This window comes from Ictalurus punctatus, chromosome 9, assembly GCF_001660625.3.
Source record: "Ictalurus punctatus breed USDA103 chromosome 9, Coco_2.0, whole genome shotgun sequence".
Taxonomy (NCBI): Eukaryota; Metazoa; Chordata; class Actinopteri; order Siluriformes; family Ictaluridae; genus Ictalurus; species Ictalurus punctatus.
In genome coordinates, this window is record NC_030424.2 from 1,213,137 (window position 1) to 1,240,940 (window position 27,804).

A 27,804-nucleotide genomic window follows, 5' to 3' on the forward strand; every position below is an offset into this window, starting at 1 on the left:
AAATTTTACTACCACAATTTTGCATTTCATCATTGGAGCGACAGTAATGTCCATGATTTATTAATCAGGTGAATAAAAACGAGGGGATTTCCATCATATTCCTTCCAAAATAAGTTCCATTAGAAGTTCTTAAAGGGCCAGACTTGATCTCGAGAGTGCAATAAAAGAAATAAAAAATAAAAATACAGCCTGAACACAGGTGGTGTGTCAAATAACTCCTTCCTGGTGATGGCAATTCCGTTACGAGCTTAAAATAAAATAAAATAACCGACAATCGAAATGTCAATCAGCATAAGCATTACCATACCAAAACAAAATGATTATTGGTTATTCGTAATATTAATCTTCTCGTTAAAATATTGACTTTTTAAGCATTGGTGTCCAGAAGATGCAGTGCGTAGGCTTATAGAACAGCTGTAAACCTGGCAACCTGGATTTAAAATGTACAGATATGGCAACGTGCTGTCAGTTCTTCAGGAAGGTTCGTTCACCGTACGTGAGCTGTGGAAGAAAGCAAGCAGATTAATCCTGCGATAATTCATCTGATCCCGCGTTTTCATTCGTCCAGGTTGAGCAGGAAGCGGGAGATCGTCCGTATGTCCATGTGAGGCAGGACGAACAGGCAGTAGAGGAGGAACCACATGAGCAGCAGGAAGTCGACTTCGGAGAGCCCCGGGTGATTTGCGCGCTGTGGACTCCGTGCAGGACTGCACACCTTCTTATTACACATCACACACCTGCAGAATTCAGACAGAACATCCGTTACACACTGTACCAGGATTACGCTAATCAAAAGGCGTGGCCCAGTGATAGAGGTGTGGCCTTTGTGTCTGTTAGTCTCAGTGATGGAGGTGTGGCCTCAGTGCTCATCAGGTGTGGCCATTATTCCGGTCAGTCTCAGTTAAGCAGGTATGGCCTCTCTGTACATTAGTCACAGTTAAAGAGGTGTGGCCACTCTGTAGAAGGAGGTGTGGCCTCTGATGGTCAGGCACAGTAAAGGAGGCGTGGCCTCTGTATGTCAGTCACAATGAAGGAGCTGTGGCCTATATATTTTATATATATATATCAATCACAGTGAAGGAGGTGTGTCCTTGGTGCTCATTTGTCTCCATGAGGGGGTGTGGTCTCAGTACGTGTCAGTACCAGTGAGGTGTGGTGGTGTCTGTGTCAGTCCCTATGAAAGAGGTGTGGTGTCTGTGTCATGTTGATCATCATCAACATTATTACTTATAAGAAATTGAGAAAGCTCTATAGGGGTGTGAGATAATATCTCTTTAGCAGGACAACATGCCATAGTGACAGAATGTTTTCAGTGTAATTGGTGTGACTCTAACAGGAACAGACTTGTTCACACAGGCAGGTTTAGAGAAACGCCTCAAGCTCCAATCAGCTGTCTGAAACAGCTGCTCAGTGCGGGAGATGTTTTGCATCGATTTTGACTGCGCTGGGTGGAGTAATGGTTTAGGGTTGGGCATTCAGATTTCTGCACACGCTATGTGAGAGATGAGAAACACAGCGTGCAAGTTTAGTACCTTTCGTCCGCATGATTTGTCGTGATGGCAGCGGGGGATTCTCCGTTTTCTCTGGGCTGCTGAAAGACAACAGGATATGATTAAACATCAGTGAAGAGATAAATTGACGGTTCATTTGAAAAACGATTGTTATCTTCATATATTCATGAGGAATAGTGAGCAGAAAGTCACAGGGATTTTTGGGGTGCTTTCATAAACGCAGCACGTAGACCGAGTCGAATTGAATCGACTCAAAACCCGGTGTGTTTTCCGTCTCGGCGTGGTACACGATCACACTCGGGCGCGAACCGAAACAACCGGTCCGAGAGCGCCCGAGCAAGTGTGGTCTCGGTCAAGTTCTACATTGAATCACTTGCAGCCTGAACGCGAATCGACTCTGAATCGACTCGTCTGCAGGAAGTGAACCAAACATGCCGTGTGCCATTTAAAAAATTGACGTGAGCCAAAGGACAGAGCTGGGTTGGGAAAACGGTTGGGAAACGCACCAAGGTTCCATTAAAGTGGACTAAACATTCTAAAAGCACCGATAGAAAGCCTCTTTAGCTTTTGATTAATTACAGTACAAACCTTCGCTTCTTTCACATCCGCCACTTCTGGTTCGCTCAAAGCTGCCGGTGGCTGGTTTTCATCTTCAGTGCTTCGCTCTCTGACAGCTTCGTCCCTGCTTGAACGGTGTGAAAAAAAAAAAAAATACAAACTTACACACCTTTCCCATGGCCTTGCGATCATTCCATTCATCAACCCCAGTTTAATGGAACAAAAAGTCCACTTTAACACCAGCGTGTCAGACCTAAGAGCGTCGACGGAATCGGGAAGAAATGTCTATCGTGTCGTTTATCTACAAAAGGAAATCTACAGGTTTAGCTGCATTTCAAAACCCAAACACCATTAAGTACACCATTTAAGGTCATTTGAAGGACATTCATGTGAGGTTACGTCCTTTAGAAGGGAAAAGAAAAGAAAAAAAAAACAAAAAGAGGCGGTTTTCTCACTCGGCCGTGGCTCTAATAATAGCACGGTACCTCGGCACGTCCGTGTTTTCTCTGGCGGAGGCGGAGTTCTCCTGTTCCTCTCTGTTTTTCTGTTCTTCTCGGTTATTGCGCTCGATCTCTGCGTCCAGGTCCGTCTCCATCAGGCCCCATTCTCCTGGGTGTCCAACCCAAAGCCCGAACGGACTCTGTCCCGGAGACTCCACAACCCCATAATCAACCTGCACGGAGTTTAAAACCCAACGATTATTATTTCCATACACATATAAAAACACAGTGTACATCAGGAAGACAAGGCGAGACTGCCTGATTATTAAACTAAATCTCACTCCACGGTAGGGTTTAAAAGTCCGAGTTTGCTACCAAGAGCTGTTTAGAGTTCATCACATTTTGTAGAATAGAATAGAATTGAATACGAAATCCTTCCTCAGTAATTCAAGTCCAAAAGAAAAAAACAAAACAAACAAAAACAACAACAACAACAACATAAAAACCCACAGAAACGTGCCGAGAAGACTCAGCTTTAGTGCTGACACTGGAGACTCCTTCCAAAAACGATTATACACATTTCTTAATCTTAATCCTTCTTGGTAGTGGACTCAGATTTTGGAACCCTACTGTGGTACATCATCATACTTCCAAATCACCTCTAAACGTTCTTCTGAAAGCACTGATCTAAATAAACAGACCGTTTCATAACTGCAGTGAGATTACTGATACCGACGGGGAAAATCATCCGAAATGCAAAGGTCTGATCCATTTACTGAAGGAAAAGAGTTTCCGCTAGAAATATCTTCATCTCCCCGGGTGAGCTATTTAATATTTAATCAATGTGTGTGTGTGTGTGTGTGTGTGTGAGAAAATCACAAGTCATGCAGTGAAAGTGATATAATTTCCTCCAGGCTGAGAGAAAACTTCAAACATCCACCTAGGTCCAGTGAGACACTACACAAGTAACACAAATAGAAGCGTATCCAGCGCGGTTATAGCCTTCCATAAACATGAGATAAGGTCATTATCGCTGCTACTATTTCCTGATAATCCAGTTCATCCAATTCAATTCACAATATCCTGTCTGTCCTGGTTATATGGCCCTAATTACGTACGGTAATCACCTTTTCCTGCGCACTGTCAGAGTCAGTAAGCGCAGGTTGCGAGGGCGCGGGTTGCAGAGGAGTCACGCTGAGCGACAGCCGGAGCTCCGCACGGTACCTCTCCGCCCGCTCCGTATCCAGAATCTTGGTCTCCTCCCAAGTGGCCTGTCCTTCATTCTCATTATCATACGGCTGGTCTACTACGCTGGGCGTCGGCGGACTGAAGGACCGCTCATCTTCTTCACAGGATGGAGCGCCAGGATTTGGCTGGTCCAAGGCCTCAGGTGTGGGGAGGTCAGTAACAAGGGTATTACTCTGAGAGGTCACAGATACTGGCATGGTCGTGTTGATTTCAATCAGGTCATCTTCTGAAGCTTTGGAATGACTGATGTTTTGCAGACCGGATGATGCGTCGTCTTCTTTTGTGCTCACGTCTTCGACGGCCCCGTTTTCAGTCTCGGGAAGACCTTGGGTTGCATTCAGCTCGTCCTCCGACTCGTTTTTAGCGACGACGTCCTCTTGAACAAGGCTTAAATCACCCTGACTTGTTTCTTCACACGACCGCTTCTTCACAGGACTGGATTCCAGCTTCTCTTCTTCAACCTCGGGAAAGCTCGTTTCCACCAGCCTGTCGGTCACCTGTTGGTAGGATTCACTCAAATCTTTCATTGTTGGCTCTTCGGTTTTGCTTGAATCCTCAGCGCCAGACTTCTGTTCCTCTTTCTCTTGGATCTCTGCCTCAGAATCTGTTGCCCCAGGCTGGCTGCTGTTTGTGGGGATCTGAGGAAGCTCGTACTCGGTACTGATCTGGTCTGCTTTATCTTCTGGCTTCGGACCGTCCTGCTCAGTTCCCGGCACCTGATCTACATCTTCAGTCTTTCTGAAACGGTGATGTTCCTCTGCAGCACCATCCTCCATCCTGCCACTGAACACATCTGGCATCTGGTTTCCCTCCATTTCCTCATCAAGAGGCTCTTCACGCAACTCCGTGCCAAATTCTTCAATGTCCTCTTCACTCCCTGAAATGGAAATCCTCTCGTACTGAACGACAGGCCACTCTTGGTCGTCCTCAAAAACGTTTGTTTGATCTGATTCCGTAGAGACCTTCTGTACAGCTTCTTCGGTGTTGGAAGACTCGAGACTTTCTTCGCAATATTCAGCCAGGTTCTCCGATTCATTTTCAACACCAGCATCGGGTTTATTAGAGTCAGGGGACAGCAAACTCTCGCTGACATCATCTGGTTGAGTTGCGGCGATATCCTTCTGATCTGGATAGTACCCAGAGTCACCGTCCCCATAGGAAGGATCGGAAGATGCGGGTTTATCTGGATTCGTCTCGGGACAAGGTTCCTGGGCGTTTGAGTTTGTCATGATATCCTCATTGGGCACATCACTGGCAGATTCTTCTTCCTTAAGATCTAAAATGTACCTATAAGCGTCCTCTTCCTCGGACAGCAACGCGGATCTAGCCTCTAAGCTGAGCGAGAAGTTTCCCTCATCAACAAACAACTCTGAATCTACCTGATCTTGCAGGCCCCTCTCTGATTCCAGTGGAGAACCCAGTGAGGTCAGATCGCCTGCTGAGGTGGAATCTCTCAGGGAGTCGTTGCTGCACGACTGTGGAAGTTCACTAGGCGTCTCAGCCCACGATTCTGGGAAATCCATAGCCGAGTCGGTGAGAGACGGCTGCGGGGAGCTCAAGGGAGAGGACGCGTCTTTGTTCAGGCCCTGGGGGCGACTCGGAGGCCGATTTTCTGTAGTACTGGGGCTCGAACCCACTGAGGAGTCCTCGCTGTCCCAAGGTCGGTCATCTACCGTTTGAAGTGGGACAGGAGAACGTTTTTGCTCTTGATCTTTAACCACTGAGGAGATAAAGATCTTGGGTGGAGGCTGAACCCAGTCCCTCTTCACTAAACTGGACTTTTCTCTCTTCCTCTGAACTCCGTTCTTAACCGGCGGCTCTGTCATCCGCGCACTGACCTTATTCCTCTCCAGGATATCCGAAGGCTCATCCTTCAGGAAAACAGCAATCGGACAGCACATAAATCACATCTTAAACACGTTACTTGATATTTATAATCTGATGGATGACATTCGCAGGATCTTACCTCCTCGATTCCTGGAAAGTGCTCCAGAAACTGGGACACGTAGGTCATTATGGACTGTTCGTCAGGACGATTCAGGGTTACGTCTGAGGAGATACGTTTCATTTTACTACACCACTGTTGCTGATCCAATTGTTTTTACTGTTGCAGGAGCTTTCCAATGCAAGTCTGAGTGCATGAATGATCAAAAAAAAGAAATCACACCAAATCATTTAGGGAGGCAGGGGTACCTTCAGGCTCCAGAAGTCGTGGGATGCCCAGGCTGTAATGCGCCGTCCTGAAGGCCTCTTCGATGTTCTCTCTGGGTGACCTGAGCAGAGCTCTCCTCATGTCCACCAGACTGGGGTCAATGGACTTGATGACTGCAAGAAAGGCAAGACCACTTTTCCAGCTCTTGCCAAAATCCTGGACTGCCACACCATATCTATATAAAAACACAGGATGATAAGCAGTGAGCATTGGAATACACACAGCTCCTGACTGCTCCTCAGAAAGGCCTCGTCATCCTCAGGAACACTTACTTCCTGGTACGTCTCTGGACCCAGTGTAAGAGAGTCTTTATGGCTTTTCCATGATCCCTGGCAACGATGGAAGGCTTCTTCTCGTCCGACGGCGTGCTGGACAGCGACATGTCCGAGTCCGAGCTGGTTGGGATGGACGACAGGCTGGAAGTGGACGGGAATTGGTTCCTTATGTTTCCTGTAAGCTCTTTTATCTGGGAGGGGACGAGATACAAATTTCATACACTGCATGAAAAGTACACAAATATTATCATAAGCGTAACTGAATTGAAGTAAATTACTGAAATTGAACTAAATTAATGCGAGTAAGAGGGCGGATTTAGATTTAAGGAAAACCTTTTGCCTTTATTATTTTCATTTTAGTTAGAATTTGGCACAATTTTTCTTTTTCCGCCCCGCACTGCGCTTTATAAAGCAAAACGCAATTTGTGTCAGTCAATGCCAGATAAGCGAAGAGAGACAAGCATGTGATATCTTTACCTGGAAAAAGAGGATGATATTCCAGATAAGCCCGAGCACAATGGACGAATTGCCATCAGCGACATCGGCGGCGTCGATGCTGACCAGCTTTACCTGGATCAGATAAGTGACTCGTCACACACGATCGTGCCAACGAGGTGTTTTCAACAACATGCATTCGGAATGCTTTAATCTTACTGCTTCATGACTCAATACTTACGTTTCTTTCCTCCAGGAACGCCAACACCCTGGCTATGTTATTAAGCCGGAAAATGCGATGCGCGGACGGTTTGAACTCATGCAGCTGAAAAATAATAAATAAATCTGAATTTTAATATTTCCCCTGCAATTGATAAACAGAGAGGAAATCAAATATTTTCGGAAAAACCTCGCGCGTTTATCGAAAGGATCCGGGTTATTTATTTATTTATTTATTTTTTAAATCCGTTATTCCGGAAGATTCTCACCAGCCTGCATCCTGACAGCTCCTCCAGCAAGGCCATGAGGACCCGCCCATCTCGGATGTCACGGAAAAGATCGTGCACCATCAGTGGAGGATTACACTACAGGAAGTAGAGAGGAAATGTAAGGTTCAGTGTAATTTGATGGACTAACTTTTCTAATCCTTTTAAGATAAGTATATTTTCTATATGACGTAACATCCACATGTTCGTACAGGATGGTCATCCTAGTGATCGTAGAGATCCATCAGCGAGACTTGGTGGAAACCGGTAGTGCTCCCTTGACTTCACTCCAGAAAGCCAGAGGAGTCAAATCAATCTGCAGGATTAAGTTCTGGCCCATAACGCCTAGACCCTGTGGCGCAGAGGCAAAATACCTACTTCTCAGATTCCCTGACTCAAACCAGCCATTAAAACTCTCCATACTTAGATTTAGAGATGGATGATATGCATTTCCTACAAAACCCAGTGCTGCAAACTCCTCCTTGACAGTTTATCTGATAACCCAAAAATAAACAAGTGCAGTCATGGGACAAAGAAAGTACACCCTCCTTCAATTCTAGGTTGTTATTTATCAGGGCCTAAATAACAATTGGGTGGTCCTCACCAACTTCTACAAATAAATGTAGTCATTTTCTCCCAACATTCAGAAACCAGGTGGGGAAATAATAAAAGTACACCCTATAATTCAGTAACAACCCATAGCAACAGCGAATTAAACGTTTTCTGTAGGAGTTTATCAATCTCTCACGCTTCTTTACAACATTCATATATGCACAGCTGTCTTAAGATCCCGCCAGAGCAGCTCAAAGGGGCTGAGGTCTTTGCAGTTTGAGACAGAGAATTGAAGGAGGGTGTACTTTCTTTTTCTCCATGACTGTAGAACCTGATACCAGTGCTGCCTCTGCCACCAAGAAGGCTCTTCCTTCGATCTACAAATGGTTATGCCTGAAAATTCCCTTAAAATATACTTCAAACAAGAAGGAAGCTATTGAAGAAAAACAATTTCAGACATTTATCCTTGATGTGTTCTTTCCCCTGTTTAGATCAATTCCGAAATTTGGAAATGTAGGCCAACCGGCCTACAACGCATGTTTTTTGGACTGGGGAGGAAACCGGCGTACCCGGAGGAAACCCCCGAAGCACGGGGAGAACATGCAAACTCCATGCATGCAGGGCGGAGGCAGGAATTGAACCGCCGACCCCGGAGGTGCGAGACAAACGTGACAACCTCTAAGCTAACGTGTTCTTAAGATATCACGCTTGAATGTTAGATCAAAGATGACTTTTACATCATCGGAACATTTTGAGGACTGCGTCCAAATTTCATGCAAATTTTTCCACGGGTCGTTATAATATGCTAGGAAATGTTTCAACCATGCAAGCTGATGTTTTGCATGTTGTATCTTTGGGACTCCCAATAATGATGCTACAATTGAAAAAACAAAAACAAGTGTCAAAATTGACCATAAAAATGGCCATTGGTTAGCACTGCACGTGCTACAGAGCATCATTTATACTGTAATTGATCTTTAGTAAACGCTTTATTCTGGTCACGGTTGCTGTGGATCCGGAGCATATCCCAGGAATACCGGGCGTGAGGCGGGAATACACCTTGGGTGGGACACCGGTTCATTGCAAGACACCAGCTAAGGACATTTCAGGGTAATTGTGGCACCCCCTAGTGCCCTTCATGGCAAAGCCATGACTGTGTGGGGAACTTTCCAGAATTTGAGCCAATGAATCGTAGTTGAGAGACAAAATAATGAATACAAATGTGTGATTGTTAATTAGTGGGTCGTCGTTCTGTTCAGAAGCCAAGCTCTGAACAACACGATAAAGACTCATTGTGCTGCAAAACAAAAGACTCATCACTCGACGCTTTCTGTCAGTGCGAAGCACGCCGTGAATGGCAGCCTTCTCGTCTCCGAGCTGTCTGAAACACTAGAAGCCCGATAGTCGATGGACAGAGAGGACAAAGGCACTGGGTTTTAACGAGAAGTCACACGGCTACCCGCAGTGAGCAAAGTGTAATGCAAATGTGCGGTGAGGAATGAAAGAGAAAGTGATGTAGACGTAGAGGAGGAGGAAACCCCAAAGAGCCCAAACAAGATCAATTAAAACCTAATGAGGTGAAAGAATAAAAACCACGGCACAGTGTTGAAGATGTAACTTTCACCAATCGCCTAATACATCATTAATGTCAATTCCATTTCATTCATTCATAATTCATGGCAAGGGAAGAGACACGTGCACTTCCTGTTATCGCGTGTCACCGCCGTAGCCGTGTGTTCGCGACTCGTTCGTCAGGAGTAAAGCGGCCTACATCTCATTCACACGGCCTGATTTTGCATCCCTGGGGCAAAAAAGGGTCGAGCTGAAGTTTTAAATTTAAACACAAACTTCATCATGATATCACCACTAGCCCTTTTTTCCTCCTTGATATACTGCTTTGAGCTACGTAATGGATTAAAAACATAACACAAGCTAGCCAGTTTGCTAAGCACAGCACTGCACTAGCGCTAGTCAGCTAACTAAGTAGCTTAGCTAACATTGTCATTATTTATTGATATTAAACTGGTTAAACTGAGGTAAAATGCTTCAATATGTAACTAAAAAAAAAACTTAGCTATCTTGTTTAGTAGCAAGCTGGCTAACATTAAGTGAAATTTTTTTTAACCGATTATATATCTAAACCCGGAGCTAGGTTGGCTAGCAAGCTAGCCACCATTAGGTCAATCTAATCTCCTTCCTCAGTGAGCCAGGGTCGCCTTTACTCTGCAAAATCAGGATGGTCAGGATCTCTTGCTAACAAATTAACTCGCACAAACCTTCTCTAGATGCAGATTCATCCATCTTGTGAAGGTCCGCTTCTGAACGACTTCTCTCTCAACTGAAAGAAACAAAACAAAACAAAAATTTCATGAAGTTGAACCCTCTACGGCATGGATCATTAGATTTACGTCAAAAAAAAATTATATATATATATATTAAATATATTAAAAATGTTGGAAAATTAATTTTGTGGGGTAAATTGTTGCCGTATGACAACAATGTGCAATGGTGGCACCATACAGTCAAAAATAACACAAAACGTATGAGATTACGATTCCAGTTAATGCATTTTACAGAGTACAAGTTGCAGAGGTTTAAGCGTGTAAAAAGTTCTATCTTCTAGAAGGGAACTACAGCTGTAAAAAGTACGTGGATGGATTTACTCGCTCAAAATACAGACAAAAATTACAACCAGACATGTTTTGGGAGAAGAATCTTTTTAATTCTTTCTCTTAAAACACAGAATTTAGAAAATAAAGACGCAATTGCAAAATGTCTGAAATGACAACGTTTTTTCTGACTTTAATTTAAATATACTATTAGATTTAGATTTGCGATGTAGGCCTGTTTCAATTCATAAATGCAAAATACCACAGTTCCATTATGGCGTGTTGTTGCCGTACGGCAACAATGACATTTTACCATTTAACAGAATGCTCAGAATATATAAACTTGTTTAAATGAGAAAAAAAAATCAATGCTAACTTCACAGATTGTGTTTCAATTTTTTTCCTTTAAATAGTTTTGCCTAACTACTCTCCGATGATGACCTTCAGCATGCCGTGTGATTGCAGAAAAGGAAGTGTATTAATCAAACAGGAACCTCGAGAAAACAGGACGTAGTCATGATAGCGCAATTCCTCATAATAAGCATGCGCTAGCAATTGGTTTATTATCATTTTGCACTCTTTCAGTCCAAATGCCAAGAATTACGAAGATGAAAACACTGCATTGATCTTAGGCGTGCAGAGTTCAGCGTGTTGTAGCAAGCATTTGGGAGCGTGTCGAGCACCGAGAGCAAAGGTCGTATCCTTGTGTATTCAGCGTCCATCTGAAATAAAGCTGAAACTAAAACGTGACCGTGAAGGCCTGACAGAACGAGACGCGTTATACGGTCCGCCTGGCGCCGTCCACTCCGTCGTCTTCTTAATAGAGTGTGTTGCTGCTACTCAAGTTAAGTTTTGTCCCCGCTCTACTACAGAGGCGCCTCATTAGCATTCAGACCATGTAAATAAATAACTCAACAGGACGCGGACCCATCCTCGTGGGAGCGCCACTTCAGCCAGAGCTTCCTTCATTCATTCTTCAGTTCAAGGGGGAAAAAAAACCCCCAAAGGGCCTCCATTCGCTGAGATCAATACGCGCTGTGCAAATGACATGATGGAATAATGACCGAGCGGACGAGCGGGGAGGCCAGGCTAACACACACACACACACACACACACACACACACACACACACACACACACAACAGCACACGTTCACCAGGCTGCACACACTAATCTGAGTGGAAACTCGCAAAATCTTTTATAAGGTCGAGGAAAAGTAAGGAGCTACTGTTACTACCCTAAAGTTACTTTCCCACAACAACATTTACTGAAGTGTCTTATTCCTCTTATACAGAAACTCACATCAGAAATATCCCAAAGGTTAATTGTTTTTAAAATTGATTAAAAGGATGAGACATTTTTCTTCTGTCTCTTGAAGTTAATAAGATTGCCCAAAAATTTATACTTTTTTTTTTTTTTTAAACTTGAAGATGGATATTTCTTGGTGCAGCTTGTTCCTTGAATTAGACCTTTAAAGCATTTACGTTGCATATTCTTCGCACGGTTTCCTCCGGGTACTCCGGTTTCCTCCCCCGGTTCAAAGACATGCGTTGTAGACTGATTGGCGTTCCCAAAAATTCTGAATGTGTGCGAGTGTGTCCTGCAACGGGTTGGCACCCCGTCCAGGGTGTCCTCCATCTTGTGCCCCGAGATCCCTGGGATAGGCTCCAGGTTCCCCATGACCCCGTGTAGGATAAGTGGTACGGAAAATGGTTGGATGGATGTTTATAGGTGCTATAACGCAAGTGATAACAGGAACATTAAACATTATAGGTGTGAAGTAAATCGCTCATGGTTAAGCATTAAAATTTGTATATTTTATTTGTCGTCACCGTTCAGTCATGTTGGTCATTTACTTCTACGAGCGAGGAATTTTACGTAGCTGGACCTTTTACAAATCTTACTCCAACACCCCTGTTGTACATCGACGATTCCAGCATTCGCAAAATAAACGCTCCGATCTGCGTCGAGACCTAAAAAGCAATAACAGTGCGCAGGCTTTTTCGCATCAAGCTTAAATCCACTCCATCCGTCATGGCCGTGAGGTCTGTGATGATTTGCAAGATTAGACTAACAAATCCTACACACGGCATGCACGTCAGCTCTCGCAGGCTCAGCTCAGCGCGGCGCTGTGCTATTCCTGAGGCGGGCGAAAGCTGCACGCCGACGCCGTACGAGCTCCGTGCTTCGCTACCTTCGCAGATTCCGAACAACACGATAAAGAAAACAGCCGGCTCAGGTTACACGCACATACTTAAAAATCCGATCGGATCAAGTGGTCTGATGCGGGCATGCTAAGAGCGTGGCTTTCTCTGCTGCCAGTCATGAAAAATGCAAAGAGAAAACATTCAATTTTTTTTTTTTTTTTTTAGGGATAATCTCATTTTACTGAAGCAGCTACAAAACAAGGGGAAGTTTCACAGCACAGGAATAATAAACAACGATATCTAGCGTGATTCACGGTCAGCGTTACAGCCGGAAAAGCACGGACAGTATTAGAAATGCATGTACTTGTAGATATGGTGATGTTTCCTATGTTTATGGAAGGGGAAGGAGTCTCCAGTGTTAGAGCTTTCTAACATGGGAAAGTCTTCATGACGGTAAGAGGTGAAGGGAGCGGCTTTTTATAGCTGCACTGAACGATAAAACGTGCAAGAACTACAAAATACAAAGTGCAATCGTTGGAAACGTACCGTGTTAGAAGAGTAACAAAACACACACGCGAAAATAATCAACATCAGTGTGTTAAAACTTAACAGCAACTCCACGTCAACATTATTCTCCCATAAAGGCATGCCCCTGTGTGTTTCCGTCCTTATGTGTCACCCGTATCGTACACCACTTCTATACTTGATTACTTAGAAGAAAATAACCCCAACCCCCCTCCACATGCCACACTCTCAGAGAAAGGGAATAAAATAAAAAAAGTCTGCAGAATGACTCAGGGGTTCAACAAGCTCATATGAAACGCACTTCCATTTAAATGCACGGCCATTAAACTTACCCTCTAGAGGAACTTAATGTTATTTTCCCTCCTATGAACAGGGCCTGACCCCACAGAGCTAAAGATGATAAATGCACTCCTTGTTCCCTCATACACTGTAGCGTCTTTATTCAAAAGACTAGAAATAACAGTCATGGTGCTGTGACACGTGTTAGCGTTTAAAGGTTCCAGTCCATCCATTGTAAGCATGTCAGTGTTTTCACTGGCCCGGTTACACTGCTTTAAATTAAGGCTTTTCTGTGGAGGATTTACGAATAAGGAAACACACACACACACACAGAGAGGGATGATGTAATTACTAAGAATACGTATTGGTATAATAAAGACCTAAATGGAAGACTTGCTCCACATAGTTGGAAAGATTCGAAGAGATTCTTCCAAAGATGGAAAGATTACGGGACGATACGATACGACTCGGATTACAGTTGGCCGTCCGGCAAAAGTCGGCGACCGGGTAGAGAGGGGATTAGTCAAAGAAGCAAGCCAAAAGCCAAGGTTAACTCGGCATGATGCTACCACCACCGAGCTTCGCTGTGCGGACGGCGATACTCAGTGTTGGGTTTCTGCCAAACGTGGCATTCTGCGCCAAGGCCAAGATTTGCTCTCATCAGACCAGAGAAACTATTTTCCCCATGTCTTTTGGAAAACTCCTGAAGGGATTTCATGCGACTTGCTACTCTTCCATAAAGCCCAGGTTTGTAGAGTGTCCAGGCTATGGTTGTCATGTAAACAGCTTCTCTCATAAGAGACGTGGATCTCCCAACTTCTTCAGAGTTACCGTCGGTTTCGTGGTTGCTTCTCATACCAGTGACATCCTTACCCAGGCACTTATTCCATTCCATTCCACTGCCATGTTATTTCCATTTTTATTAATGGATTTAATGGCACCTTAATCCAAACTTTAACCAAACCTTAATTGTTACTCAGTCTTCATGATACTGTCTGTTTAGATATGTCCTCTAAGACCGTGCGGTTTCCAGGAACAGGTGAATTTATAGAGATCACGTGACACTTTAATTGTCTATATAAACATATACAGTATAGATGTTCTATATAGGTGGTACTTATTCATTCATCCATTTTCTGTACCAGTTATCCTGCACAGGGTTACAGGGGAGCCCGGAGCCTATCCCAGGGGACTTGGGGCAGAAGGTGGGGGACACCTTGGACGGGATTGCCAACACATTGCAGGACATAATCACACACATATTCACACCACTGTTTACAAACTATAGAGAAATTTCGAAGTGCCAATCAGCTTACAACGCATCGTCTTTGGACCGGGGAAGGAAACCGGAATTCCAAGAAGAAATTCCAAATCACGGGGTGAACACACAAATTCCACACACACAGGGTGGAGGCGGGATTCAAACCCCCAACCCCTAACCCAAATGGGCTAACCATTAGGCCACCATGCCCCCCCCCTTTGACAATTTTGGAAATGCCAATCAGCTTACAATGCATATCTTTGGACTGGGGGAGGAAACCGGAATACCAAGAAGAAATTCCAAATCACGGGGTGAAACAGCAAACTCCGTTCACAGGGGGTGGAGGTGGGGTTCAAACCCCCAACCCCCAACCCAAATGAGCCCCCCCCACCCCCAACCACCCCAGTTGGTACTTAGCTTACCCTGAAACAACAGGTCTGGTGATATGCTGGTGCTTTCAGGAAAGTAAAGCCCAGTTGGCACTCGACAGAAAGACACTTGATCCCATCTTTAGGAAAGAGAAAATCACAAAGAAGCCCTCCAGCTGCAACGTCTCAGCACAGAGCGGGCCGAGTGCTAGTGGAAGAGCCGAGTGGATGTTCTCGACCGCTCAAAAGAGGACAAGGAAGATAAATTAAGTGCGTGCAAATGTGTGTCGGCACAAGAGCAAAAGAAAGAGACACACTGATTCCACGGAGTGTTTGTTAAGCTATTTTTAATCAATTGAAGGACAAAAACCATTTTCTCATTAATTTGCTCAAACATATAGACACTATTTATTCTCCGACGCTTTGCCACTATCGGTATAAGACAAAAAAAAAATGCTGTAAACAGTGATTACTCATGTGCTGTCTTCTGTGGTCATATCTAAATGGCCATAATGTCTACTGTGAGCACAGTTTGTTTATGGAAATATAACATTAAAGCATGATTCATTTTGATAAGCGGTGTATGATGAGTCCCTCATCAAATGTTTATGATTAATCAGTATTAATCCTTATTTGTTCACTCGCCTACCATGCCCAGCTATTATCAAACGGAAAATGCCGAGTCATCTCACGCTACAGTCACTGTGATAGCAACTAGCAAGCAGCAATGCTAGTCAGATGTTTACCATCTGTGCTAACATGGGTGTCTGTGGTGTTGCAGAAGGTGAGAAGTCTTCCATGATTGACAGAAGATTAGCGTCTAGATCTGAGTCAATCACGTCCCGGAACATAAAGTCTGATTCTTAGCCCTTGTTGTTAAGTTCTGTTGCTGTCAACTGGCACAAATTCCATCTCTGAGCACACGGAACGTTTCCAAATGCGATAAACACTGCCTTCACGTTGTTTTGTTTTTGTCTGTCTTCACACTAGTCCTGTCATTGTATGATTACCTTACTGTGTTCACCTGTTCTGTGTTACGCCTTTGATTAGTCTGTCTGTTTATGCCCTCTTGTTGCGAAGTCTTGTCATGCATTTCGAGCATCGAGTCCAAGACGTGTTTCTCCGTATCTTATGCCCTGCCTCCACCTTCCCTGGTTTTGACCCTCGCTTTTGTTTTCATGTTTTGATTATAAATTATTCTCAAGTGATGTTATCTCTGCCTTCGTTTCCACCCCAACTACGGACTTCGACGACGATTTTTGGATCCTTTTGGACACGGATTTACACACGTGTGTCCTGCTTTCAGTCACAGCACGTCACCATCACGCGCACGTCGATTAGTGTCGAGATTGTATCGCGTGTGGCGGCGTGTTTTTAACCTGTTTTACCTGTGTAACATTAAAACACGTTGATTTATTTTTGGTCCTAGTGGCTCTTTTTCTTAACCACATCATAAAAAAAGAACATGTATGAATGTGTATTGTCCTCAAGAAATAAAGAACGCAAGAAAGACTGAAAAAAGGGGAAAAAATAAAAAATAAAAAATCGGCCACGCCCATCCGAACGTCAATTTTTTTCTTCTAGCTTTGTTCTGTGAGACTTCAAAATTTGAATAAATTGTCTAGTAATAATATACAGCACTAAGCGAGCGAGAGATCATGGTATTAAACTGTGAAGTACAATCTCTTAAAGGGGATAATCAATTAAATCAGCTTTACAGGCCTTTTAATTCATAACCAGAAGATGGAAGACCGAGTGAAGAACAAACGGAGGGAGGAAAAACACTCCAGTGTGCGAGCTTTGCCTTATTCAGCAGCATTTCTCCAGCCGGTAGAAACACCTGCATCTAATAAAACCGCTTCACGATGTCCTCACATGACGGAAAATTACGCTTACCTCAGCACCTCGAACACCACACTGACTTTACAGGTTTACAAACGAATGACGCAAGACCTTTTAACATGCACTTCTGAAGGAGTTCATTTACCAGAAAGGCTTCTTACGTTGTTCTGAAAGATTATGCAACTACAGTATGTACAGCCATCATCACACACCTCCAGAAGTATTGGCACCCTTCATGGAAAAAAAAATAAAATAAAAAAGTGTCTATATATTTTAAACACACCTGCCCTGGCGAGAACAGCAGCCCTCAGACTCTTTTGTAATGTCTTGGTTCACTCCTCCATGCAAAACATTTGAAGCTCTTTTATATTCTTAGGTTTGGGCATGTGGACCTGCCAGTTCAATTCACACCACAGATTTTCTATATGGTTCAAATACTCGATAATGAGTCATTGCATAACTGTGCGTCTCGTTAACCATTTCCGAGTTGGTTTGGAAGTATTGTTCGGCTTATCATAATGGAGAACGGTCCATTTACGGCCAATCAGAACCTCTTGGCAGATGTAACCAAGTTTTGGGCTGAAATATCAATCTTCATAAGAGCCCCTGATCCACCAGCCTCAACGACAGCACCAAGAAAACCCAAATGATCCACCACCAGAACATATACCCATTATATCCGTTCCCCGATTTGTTCAAATCAACAACCGTCTTTCTCTTTTGTATTGAAAAGTTCTTTGTTTTTCCCCATGGTAATGGATGACGAAGCTAATTCACTTGTGTGCAACCTCATATTAATACCCCATGGAAACAGAACATGGTTACCGACAACAACAGAGTTCCTAGGGACTCCGAGGACTGAAATCATTTTTTCAAGAATCGATCATTCAAATAATCCTTAAGGGGGTCAGCAATGCTGCCACATATACAGATCTTTCCAGAGAAATTCTTATTATTATTATTTTAAAAAGGAGCCCACATGAGAATGATTTTTCTTTGGTATAGATAAAGCGTTCCACTGGGTCAGGGTGCCAATAACTCTCTCTCTCTCTCTCTCTCTCTCTCACACACACACACACATTAGCTTCAAATGATATTATCAGACAGTCAATAATCAGGACCACACCACAGTTTCTGTGTTGTTGCATTAAATCCAGCAAGATGTAGAAATGGCAGCCGTGTCAGCACGGTGTACGAGTTACATAAACAAAAAATGTTAAAGAACAACATGAGACATCGGTCTGTAAATGTTAGCGTGAATTCATGCCTGCATCGCTGCGGAGGTGGATGTTAAAGATAAACTGGCTGAGAGAGAGCATGAGGAGAGAAACACTCTGCTTACTACAGTCTGTCTCTCTCTCTCTCTCTCTCTCTCTCTCTCTCTCACACTCGGTTTATATAAGAGCTTGGTTGCAGGGGTTTTCATATGCATATCCACATCCGTATGCAGTTGTGAGAACTAGATATATAGACAGCACTCCCACTTCACACACACTGGGATTTTCTGATGATGATGATGCAGTTACACAAAACAGATTATATAAGAGCTCAGGCATAAAAGGTTTTCATACGCATTATGCATTAATATATAGACAGACAGACTACAGAAGGGTACTGCTACAGGAATCAAAACTGACCTTTTTTTTTTTAACTCAACTCATTCATGTCAGTGGTCAGAATGGTCAGCGCTGTACTAAGGACTTAGACATTTATTTCGTGTCTGGAGTCTTCCACTATAAGTCAGAGACGACCCCCCCCTAAATTTTTTGGTACATCACTAATTCGGCGTTGGACTCGAGGGTGCAACTTGTAATTCCCCACCTTCAACCAATAAAAGCCAAAGAACACACGCCCTTCACTTGAAATTGCAACTCGTCGACTCGAGGTAGTACTCGCCATTTCCGTGAACGTGCCGAGGTGGAAAACGAAGTCATTCCATCCGACATGTTGACACTTAGAAGGCAAGTCATTGTGCGATTACCCTAATGTGTTCACCTGTCCTGTGTCGAGCCTTTCATTAGTTTGTCTGTTTACACAGCCTCTTGGTTCGAAGTCCAAGATTTGTTTCTCGGTACCTTATTTCCTTAACCTTTCAGGTTTCGAGTATAAATTATTCTCATGTTGTGCCATCTCCGCCGATGTTTTGACCCCGTGTGTCAAGTGTAAAGAATGAAACACTTGGGGGGGGCTTGCTGTTATAGGAAATAATCCACAACTTTGATTATTTTCCTATGAAACATCACATCCAAAGCATTTTATTTCTTCTTATACAACAGCAACTTGTCAATAGTTACAATGTTTAATTTACTAACGAATGACATGGCAAGCTTTTTATCCGTTTATAGCTATTTTTTTTAAAGGTTCTCGAACGTCCATTCCGAAGACGTTCCCAAGTTGGAAAACTCACTGACCGTTACAAAGCGCGGACACCGGAGACCGTCCCTAAAGATGAAGTCAAAAAGTGGCGTTTATGTGAAGACAACGTGAAATTTTACTCAGCGGAATCAGATTCGGTGCTCAGATACGAAGTCAGCGTCCAAGCGTGTGCTCTTAGTTCTGACGAAACCGGTGAGGGTAAAGCCTAAGCAATACTGGACCAGGTTTAGCCCCGCCCACTCTGCCATTACGGAAGCGAAATTCTGTTAGTAAATACAGACGCAGAGAAAGCCGAGTCGAGTCCATGCTGTAAGTCGACGCAACTCTGCGACGTTTAGCTGCGACGCATTCGAGAAGTCCGAGCGCGACGTCTCCATCGTCTACACTGTGCGGTTTCTTATTAATACGAAGCTGAACGTAGCTACAAAATCTTGAGTGAGAAAAGAAGCTCTTTTTCCTTTCTCCTCTCCTACTGAACACAACTGTAACTGTGCAAACAATGTCCCTTTGTGACCTCAGCTCGGTACGCAACACAACCGCTAACCTCTCACAGGGAATAAGGAAAATACAACACCAACCAACAAATCAGCACCAGAACCATATTTAAAGGAGCTTTCCTTAAGGCGATTTCCGAACACCGATACAGCAACACAACAGCAACAGCTTTCGTTGTTTTGTTCTGAGGTTTTTTTTTCTTTTGCGTGTGTAAATATTCAACAGATTCTCCAGTAATGATGTACAGCACTGTTCATGATCGAAATGATAGAGTGCAACGTGCACCAGCGCAGCTCTGGGGGGGATTTACATCGCATCTCAGCAGGAAGAGCAATTAAACAGCGTTCTCCGGAGACGGCTGCGGGCTTCCTAGAAGCACTGGATTAGATAATAGATTATTTTCCACAATGGGCTAATAGTGCGTTGTTGATCCCGTCTAAAACAACACGGGTGACTCAACAGTTCTGCAGTCCGGCGCCGGTTTCACGACGTTTAAACAATCGCGGCACGCTTACAGGGCGAAGACGGGAAAGGTAACTGACTTCGCTCAGTGTGAAGTGGACGCTGGAGTGTGAGGAGTGCAGCACAGCGCAGTATTGACGGAGTAAAAAGAGGAGAGCGGAGGGAAGAGGGTGGAAGGCTTCGTCCAAATCTACGGTCCGGAATCTGGAACAATGCGACCTACATTCACTACAACATGGCTTTTGAAAAACTCCCCCGTTGTGGAATACGACATTCCAAAAGGGGCAGTTTGTGTGTGTATATGTGTATGTGTGTGTGTGTGTGTGTGTGTGGGGGGGGTATATAAATGTCCCCACAAGGATAGGAATATCTGACATTTTTATCCTGCTGCAGACAATTGGCTGGGCCTCACAAGAAAACACACAGCAAAAACCCGTGTGTTTCAGGGGGCCCTGTTTTTATGTCCCCACAAGGAAAGCAAGACCCGATTTTTTATTTTTATTTGCCAACACACACACACACACACACACACACACACACACACCTTTCGGCTCATGTAGGGGTGTTTTGGTTTGTTTAGTTTTCGTTTCGTTTTGGATTATTCTACGAAACAAAAACAGGTTTTCCTTGTGGCGACAATCCTGTAGCTGGTCCCCACAAATAAAACCTGTTTTTGTTTATAAATAAATAAATAAATAAATAAATCAAGCAAGCCAAAATATGCGTGTGGGGGACATCCTATGTACATCATGGTAGGGACCAAATGTCCCCACAAGTATTGGAATATCTGACATTTAAGGTCTAAACAGGAAAACCTGATTAAACAGTAAACATGGTAGGAATGTGTGAATGCTTTATATCGTGGTGGTTTCAAAATGTCCCCACAAACATAGTAATATCGGACAGTTTCGACCTTATAAGGTCAAAACGGTTTTACAAACAGGCAGGACAAAAAAACAAAAAAAAACCCCAAAAAAACAAGGTTAAGGTTAAGATTCTGGGTGTCAGGTGGTATTAACAGTCATGTCAGTAGTAGGTCCTTACAAGAATATTTCCCATCCCACTTTGTATGAAAACTCATCTAGCTTGACAATTCGCCGTCCAAAAACGGCCGAGTGTGACCGAGCCCCTCTGTTCTACTGCCGCGTTCCCGTCCCGGCACTCACATCTGAACGCTCGAGCAGATGTCACACTCTTCGACGGAAAAGCTTCCATCTTCGCGTCTGGGCCTCGTAACAGACCTTCATGACCACTCGTAACTAAAATCAACAGTGTGACGAGTTCCGATCCTGCCGTCACCGTGACGACAACCTGGGATTTCCCATTTCTACCTTCACCTTCCACTGGACTCGACAGCTTTTAGATACATTCCCAGGCAGGAATTTCGTCATCCAGGCCATTTTGGAAGCAGTCGAGGAAGTCAAGGTGATTAATGCGACGATCCTGAAAGGATGTCTAGAGGAAAACAGGCGAACCTCGTGGTACGACTTTTAAACACCACGTTTACATCAATTCTAGAGATAAGAGGAGGTGGAACTCTCGACAGTGACTGAGGAGGAAGTTGCAGTTTCAATTAGAGCTCAACGAGGAGTGCGTTTCCTTGCCGCGTCTTCACACACACACACACACACACACACACACACACAAGCTAACATTAAGCAAATCAATCGGGAAGCATCGACTGGGATAACATGGAAGACAAATTAACCACTAGAGTAGAATGCTGTAGTAGTCAGATTTCAATCAGTCCACTTGGCTAGCGGGTTTCGCACATCTAGCATCAAATCTATATTCACGAGATCAGATTACACTATGGACTAGCTAGCTTGCTAACTAGCTCTCTCAATAACCCAGCCAACAAGCTAGCAACAATTACAGATATAAATTACAGGACACAATAATAAAGAAAGGTTTGATTATCGGAATTATTTCTGATTAGTTTGATTATAGCGTGTCCTGTTAGATCGACTGTTTAAACAATAACTGGCTCTGAATATCTAGTCTTGGTTTTAGCCTTCAGTTTCACCTGCGACGACCTCGTTTGTCGCTTAAAAAAGATAAACCGACATGAAGATCAGAGAGCTGCGTACGGGAGAAAAGCAAGATATTTTGAAGCCGAGAAGAGGCGGGAAATCGATCAGAGGCGTCCCACAAACATTAACCAAAAGAACTGGGAGTACTGAGCGAGGAGACGCCGGAGCGTAAACAAAACGTCACGAAGAACGTTTCGGTTTACGCGAGCTTACTTTTTGTACGCGAGCCCGGATCACGCCGATTCATGACGCAAACTAAAACCTAGTTTCATCGTAAGCTCTGACGTGGAGAACACTGAGGCACTAGTGACCCTTAAACAGCATCTCAAACCGTAGCGATTTAATAAACAGCTCTCCGGCCCGCTTTAACGGTGTTTCGCTAACGGAACAATCCGAAAGGGAACGCTTTTTTACGAGGATCCTCTTGAGGAAATCCAGACAGAAAGGTACGGAAAGATGTTTAACCACAGCAACACGCTTTTCAACACCACCTCACAGATTCACAGCAAGGATTGAATCGGCAGTTCGTCACGACAGGAAGCGCGGAAGACGGAGGAGAGAGAACCGAGCAGTCCAAAGAGTGGCGCGTTTTCCGTCTTATCTTTGTCGTGAAGATAAAGGGAGACTTGTGCAAGTCAGTTCTTGTAGTGGAAACAGCTCAAAAGGTTTAATTTTCACATTTAACATCCGTATCAACACACACAAACACACACACACACACACACACACACACACACACACACACACACACACACAGCTTCATTTTTTTTCAGATTTTCTCACAGGAATAAGCCTTTTTCCATCAGATGGGGGAGCGGAGGGGGGAGGGGAGTCTGATCTCAGTGACTCTAACGGTTGTTGAGGCAGGTTTGAGTATTTAAGAAACTGCTGATCTCTTGGGTTTTTCACACACACACACACACACACACACACACACACACACACACACACACACACTCAGAAGTATTTGCCTTAGATTAAACAACAAAGAGGAATATTCGATTGTTAATTCAATAACTCTGACCATACAGTAGTTCGCTGGTTTGAGGTAAAATCAACAATGCCTTCAAAACGAGGCAGGCTTCATCTCACAAACACAAGTCTGTCTCCCATCAAACAGAAGATCGGCGTCGTAGCGATGTTTTAAAAAGTAATTCCATGAGAACAACGTTGTTACGTATCGTATAACCGATAATAAGCACACGCCAAACTGACACACAAAGCGAAATCCCCTGAATTAACACGCTGAACAGTGTCGGATTAACCCCCGCAGTGATTACGCGAGTTGATCCGGACCGAAATTCGTCACCGGAGAGGTCAAGTCAATACCGTGAGTGTTAACGAAACACGCGAGATCGAACGTGTGAAGCTCATGAGAAAAGAACGACCGATTTTAGACTTGTATATTTGTTTACGCACCAAAGAACAGAGCCCGTGACAGCGCTGAAGGCCAGACGGAGCAAAGCCACAGCAGACAGACAGCTTTACTGTAAAACCCCCGTGATTCATTTCCACCTGTGGAAACTTCTCTCATATCCCACGATCTCAGAATAACTCAAATTTAATGAAACCCCACCACGGAGCAAAACTAATAACTGATCAATAAAAAAATAACATGGATCTGTACAATATCTACAGTGTCAGATGAACTCTTAGTAAGCATGTGCGACTGTGTAAAATTATATATATATATATATATATATATATATATATATATATATATATATATATATATAGGGGAGAAGAGGAAATAATGCATAAAGATGTTCAACATTACGCTACAAATATTATATAAATGTACGTTGTCTTTATTGCGAGTTGAAAATAACAGGATTAACCCCGTTCATCAGTCGCTAGCTGTCGTGTTGCTATGGTTACCAAAAAGACACCAGTGCAGTGTTATAAGCTGCAACTTCTCATGGGATAAAATGTCCGTGCATCATTTGAGGAGTCGTTTAGAGATGTACGTGTACCGTTTGAGGAGTCGTTTAGAAAATGTACGTGTATCATTTGAGGAGTCGTTTAGAAATGTACATGTATCATTTGAGGAGTCGTTTAGAAATGTACATGTACCGTTTGAGGAGTCGTTTTCAAATGTACGTGTATCATTTAAGGAGTCGTTTAGAAATGTATGTGTACCGTTTAAGGAGTCGTTTAGAAAATGTACATGTATCATTTGAGGAGTCGTTTAGAAATGTACGTGTATCATTTGAGGAGTCGTTTAGAAATGTACATGTACCGTTTGAGGAGTCGTTTTCAAATGTACGTGAATCATTTGAGGAGTCGTTTAGAAAATGTACATGCATCATTTGAGGAGTCATTTAGAAATGTACGTGTTCCGTTTGAGGAGTCTTTTAGAAAATGTACGTGCATCATTTGAGGAGTCGTTTTCAAATGTAAAGGTATCATTTGAGTAAGTATATGTAAGTGAACAATTTGAGGAGTCGTTGATAAATGAATATGCAATTTCAAGAAAAGTTTACAGCTGTAAGTGTATCACTTACTGAGTCATTTTAAAGTGCAAGTACCAGTTAAGAGTTGTTTAGAAATGTAAGTGTATCGTTTCAGGTGTCGTTTATAAACGCAAGCATATCGTTTGAAGAATCATTTACAAATACAGGTTGCCACAGTAACATTTATCAGTGGGTGGCACAAAAAAAGCATTCAACTTTTCACAACAAATCTGTGTTCTTGACGCTAAAATGAAACACTCGGGAGGGAGAGCGTTCGCGTATAAAATTCACTATATGAATCATATCCTACGAGATGAAGGAGAAGCAGCGTCGCGGCCAGACCGTCGGGGCCCACAAAACAATTCGCAGGCGGCATGGCGAATCACGGATCACGCGCGCTCTACTGTCTTCACGCTCATCGGTAGTCGCCGCACCAATTCGCTTCAAATTTGCATAACTTTTCTCGACTTTTTCGTGTCACTGGACACGCCCACACCTAGTCACCGGCTCTCATTGGTCTCCGGTCGCTCTGTTGCTGCATGTGTGAACGTACCTTTATACCCGTGGCTCGCGTCGTGCCGATATCCCGTAGAACCGCGCTCTCGCTCTTGCGCAACTTCCTATAGCAACCTTCTGACCATGAATGTGTGTAACAACATAATTAGCTAGGAATTGATTTGACTGTGAGACTGCAGAGGAGACAACACGTAAATAAAGCAGGCGCGGTATAGAGATATCGTGGAGATATCGGAAGCGTGTATTGGAATATCGCGGTAACGATAATATCGCGCAGTCCTGCGTGAAAACACTGCGGGATGAATTACGCAGAGCTCCTTCATCAAGTCTGAGCTGCTAAAACTGTTGTTTTGTATGTTTTAGTATGACTCAGACCTGGAGATAGGCTCGCACGCCTTGCAGCAACTTGTGGATATTTGTTTTGTTTTTTTGATGAGAAACGAAACGGAAACATCCCCGCGGTGATGTTTGGGTTTGTAGCAGAACCGGTAGTTTCAGGCAACTTTGAAGTTTGTGCATGCTTTTCTGTTTAGCGCAGGTCCATGATGATGATGATGATGATGATGGTGGTGGTGGTGATGGAGGAGGAGTGCAGAACACTTACCTTGGAGGTTTTGCACTCGGATGTCGCTGATCTGCCCGATCAGTTCCTCCCGCTCGAACCAGTCGGTCCACTCCTGGCCGGCCATGATGGCAGAGCAGCTCCTCTCCACCTGGTGCGGGGGAAAACTCTTTTCCCTTTAAAATATTCCTCGGAGCCTCTCGGTGCCCATGCGTGCAGCTGTGCGAAAATCCTCCAGTCTAGAGGAGAGGAACATCTGCTGCTGCTGTTTCTGACTCCGGCTCGCGCATGATGATAATGATGATGATGATGATGATGATGAAGGTGCACCGACTTTCCTGCAGCAGCACTATTACTACTCCTCCTACACTCCCTCGCTCTCCGTGTGTGTGTGTGTGTGTGTGTGTGTGTGTGTGAAATGCAGTGCAATGGTAGCAGCACCTGGGTCAGATTTCCCGTCATTCTCCATGCACGCCTACAAGCCCGGGTTGCCAGAGTATAACGATCAAGGTTGCCAAGTACCCATCGAATCCCTCTTAATTCATCTCGAACATTCCTGTAACCTATATCTTGTTTTCCACCTTTATGGTTCCTTAAAGGTGCATTAGGTAAATGAATGCACCGTTATTTATTTGTTTGTTTGTTTGTTAAAAGGTTAGATCTATAACAGTTAAGTGGGTTCGACGTTTCTCCCATGTTAAACCCAGGTTCTACGATGGCCCGCAGACAGTAGGCAAATCCAAACACAAACAACCTTCCAGACCAGAAGTTTGTTTCCAAACAAGTTTTTCTCAGCGACTTAATGCACTTCTGCTAAGGCCACGGTCGCATCGGCGACACTGGGGGAGGTTTTTATTGTTGTTGGGTTTGTTTTTTTTGTGTGTGTGTCATGTCCTACATATATCTACAGAGTTATTTGTACAAGTAAGGAATAAAATAAAATAAAAATCGAATATAGCACCTTTTATTGAGATTTAGAAATCATAACTAATTTTAATCCTTACGTTTCTGACTTTAACCCAGCGTTCACTTTAGCATGTCTTCCTGTGAAGGAAGCATCAGGACTAAATCAAATGTATCATGAACATATGTATTGTATGATATGATTTTAAAATAATAGATAAATAAGCATTATATATAGATAATATATATAATATGATAACATTTATCTGACGAAGAAAAAACATCTACTAGCCCAGTTTTTCTTTTAAATAGGCCAATTATCAGTTAAAGTACAGAACATGGCAACCCGGCCCACTGCAGTATCCCTGAAGGATTGTAAAAGCTTTGAATATGGGACCTGCCGTGTAGACCTGCTTTATAATGTTGCCAGATTGGCGATATTACCTCTTCCTTAGGGTATTTTTAACCACAGTGGGATGGAAAAATGGCCTTGATCTGTAAAAGGGATTGTGAACAGCCAGATGCCAAGGAGACGTTTTTTCCCCCCTGACCTTTAACTCGGTTTATTTGTTTCAGATGTCTACGAGCTGGTCCTTCAGTACTATTTTAGATCTTCACTTCCATGTGAATTTCTTAAGTTTTCTCTTATTGTTGTTTCTGCCTTTTCTGGATCAAAGGTTTGTTTTTGGGATTTTTTATTTTATTTTTCCGTCCAAATGTATTCGACAGTTTTGAATAGCATCTATATAAACATCTTATCTGAAATATATCATACATTCCTGACCTAACATCTACAAGTTTAAAACAACAACAACAACAACAAAGCAACAAGTATCAAAAAGTTCGGCCCAGATACAATGATTAAACGTACTCAGTTTTTCCTCACACCAGTTATTGTCAATCAACAAAGCCATGTTTGGTGCCTGAAGCTAACTTTTTATTTATTTATTTTTTACAGCTGGCCAGTAATAGTCGCTTTTAGCGACTAGTTTAGCATTGTACACACTCACCTCTGTATTCCAAAGTTTCAATAGCAGAATAAATATGCATACAGATTAATTTCATCTGAATCACTTCTAAAGTCCAGTTGTGTGTCACAGCTTGGGGCTACAGTTCTGAGTCTCTTGGCTGCTACGCTAGCAAAGCTATATAAACAATAACACTGTTATGGCTTCAAAATGGAGCTACCGCCATTTTGTTTTTCTCTCTTTGACACCCTTTTGTCTTTTTTGTTTTTATACAAACATAACAGTGCCA

General features: G+C 43.4%; 1 protein-coding gene across 4 annotated transcripts; it reads right to left on the bottom strand.

Annotated features, from left to right (window-relative positions):
* Positions 1 to 26,064, bottom strand: clmna (calmin a). 4 transcript variants are annotated; one of them, XM_047157470.2, is made up of 13 exons: positions 25,687 to 26,064; positions 9,993 to 10,054; positions 7,168 to 7,263; positions 6,921 to 7,004; positions 6,722 to 6,814; positions 6,242 to 6,435; positions 5,951 to 6,144; positions 5,724 to 5,806; positions 3,637 to 5,628; positions 2,555 to 2,742; positions 2,100 to 2,193; positions 1,533 to 1,588; positions 1 to 737 (listed from the first exon to the last, which is right to left on the bottom strand). In XM_047157470.2, the coding sequence occupies exons 1-13, from the start codon at positions 25,769 to 25,771 to the stop codon at positions 557 to 559; spliced, it is 3,402 nt and encodes a 1,133-aa protein (XP_047013426.1). In that variant the 5' UTR covers positions 25,772 to 26,064; the 3' UTR covers positions 1 to 556. The 4 variants fall into 4 exon arrangements, with proteins under 4 accessions (XP_047013426.1, XP_017331506.1, XP_017331507.1 ...); XM_017476017.3 differs by having other exon boundaries at positions 1,533 to 1,591; XM_017476018.3 differs by having other exon boundaries at positions 2,100 to 2,196.
* Positions 26,065 to 27,804: the final 1,740 nt, after the last annotated feature.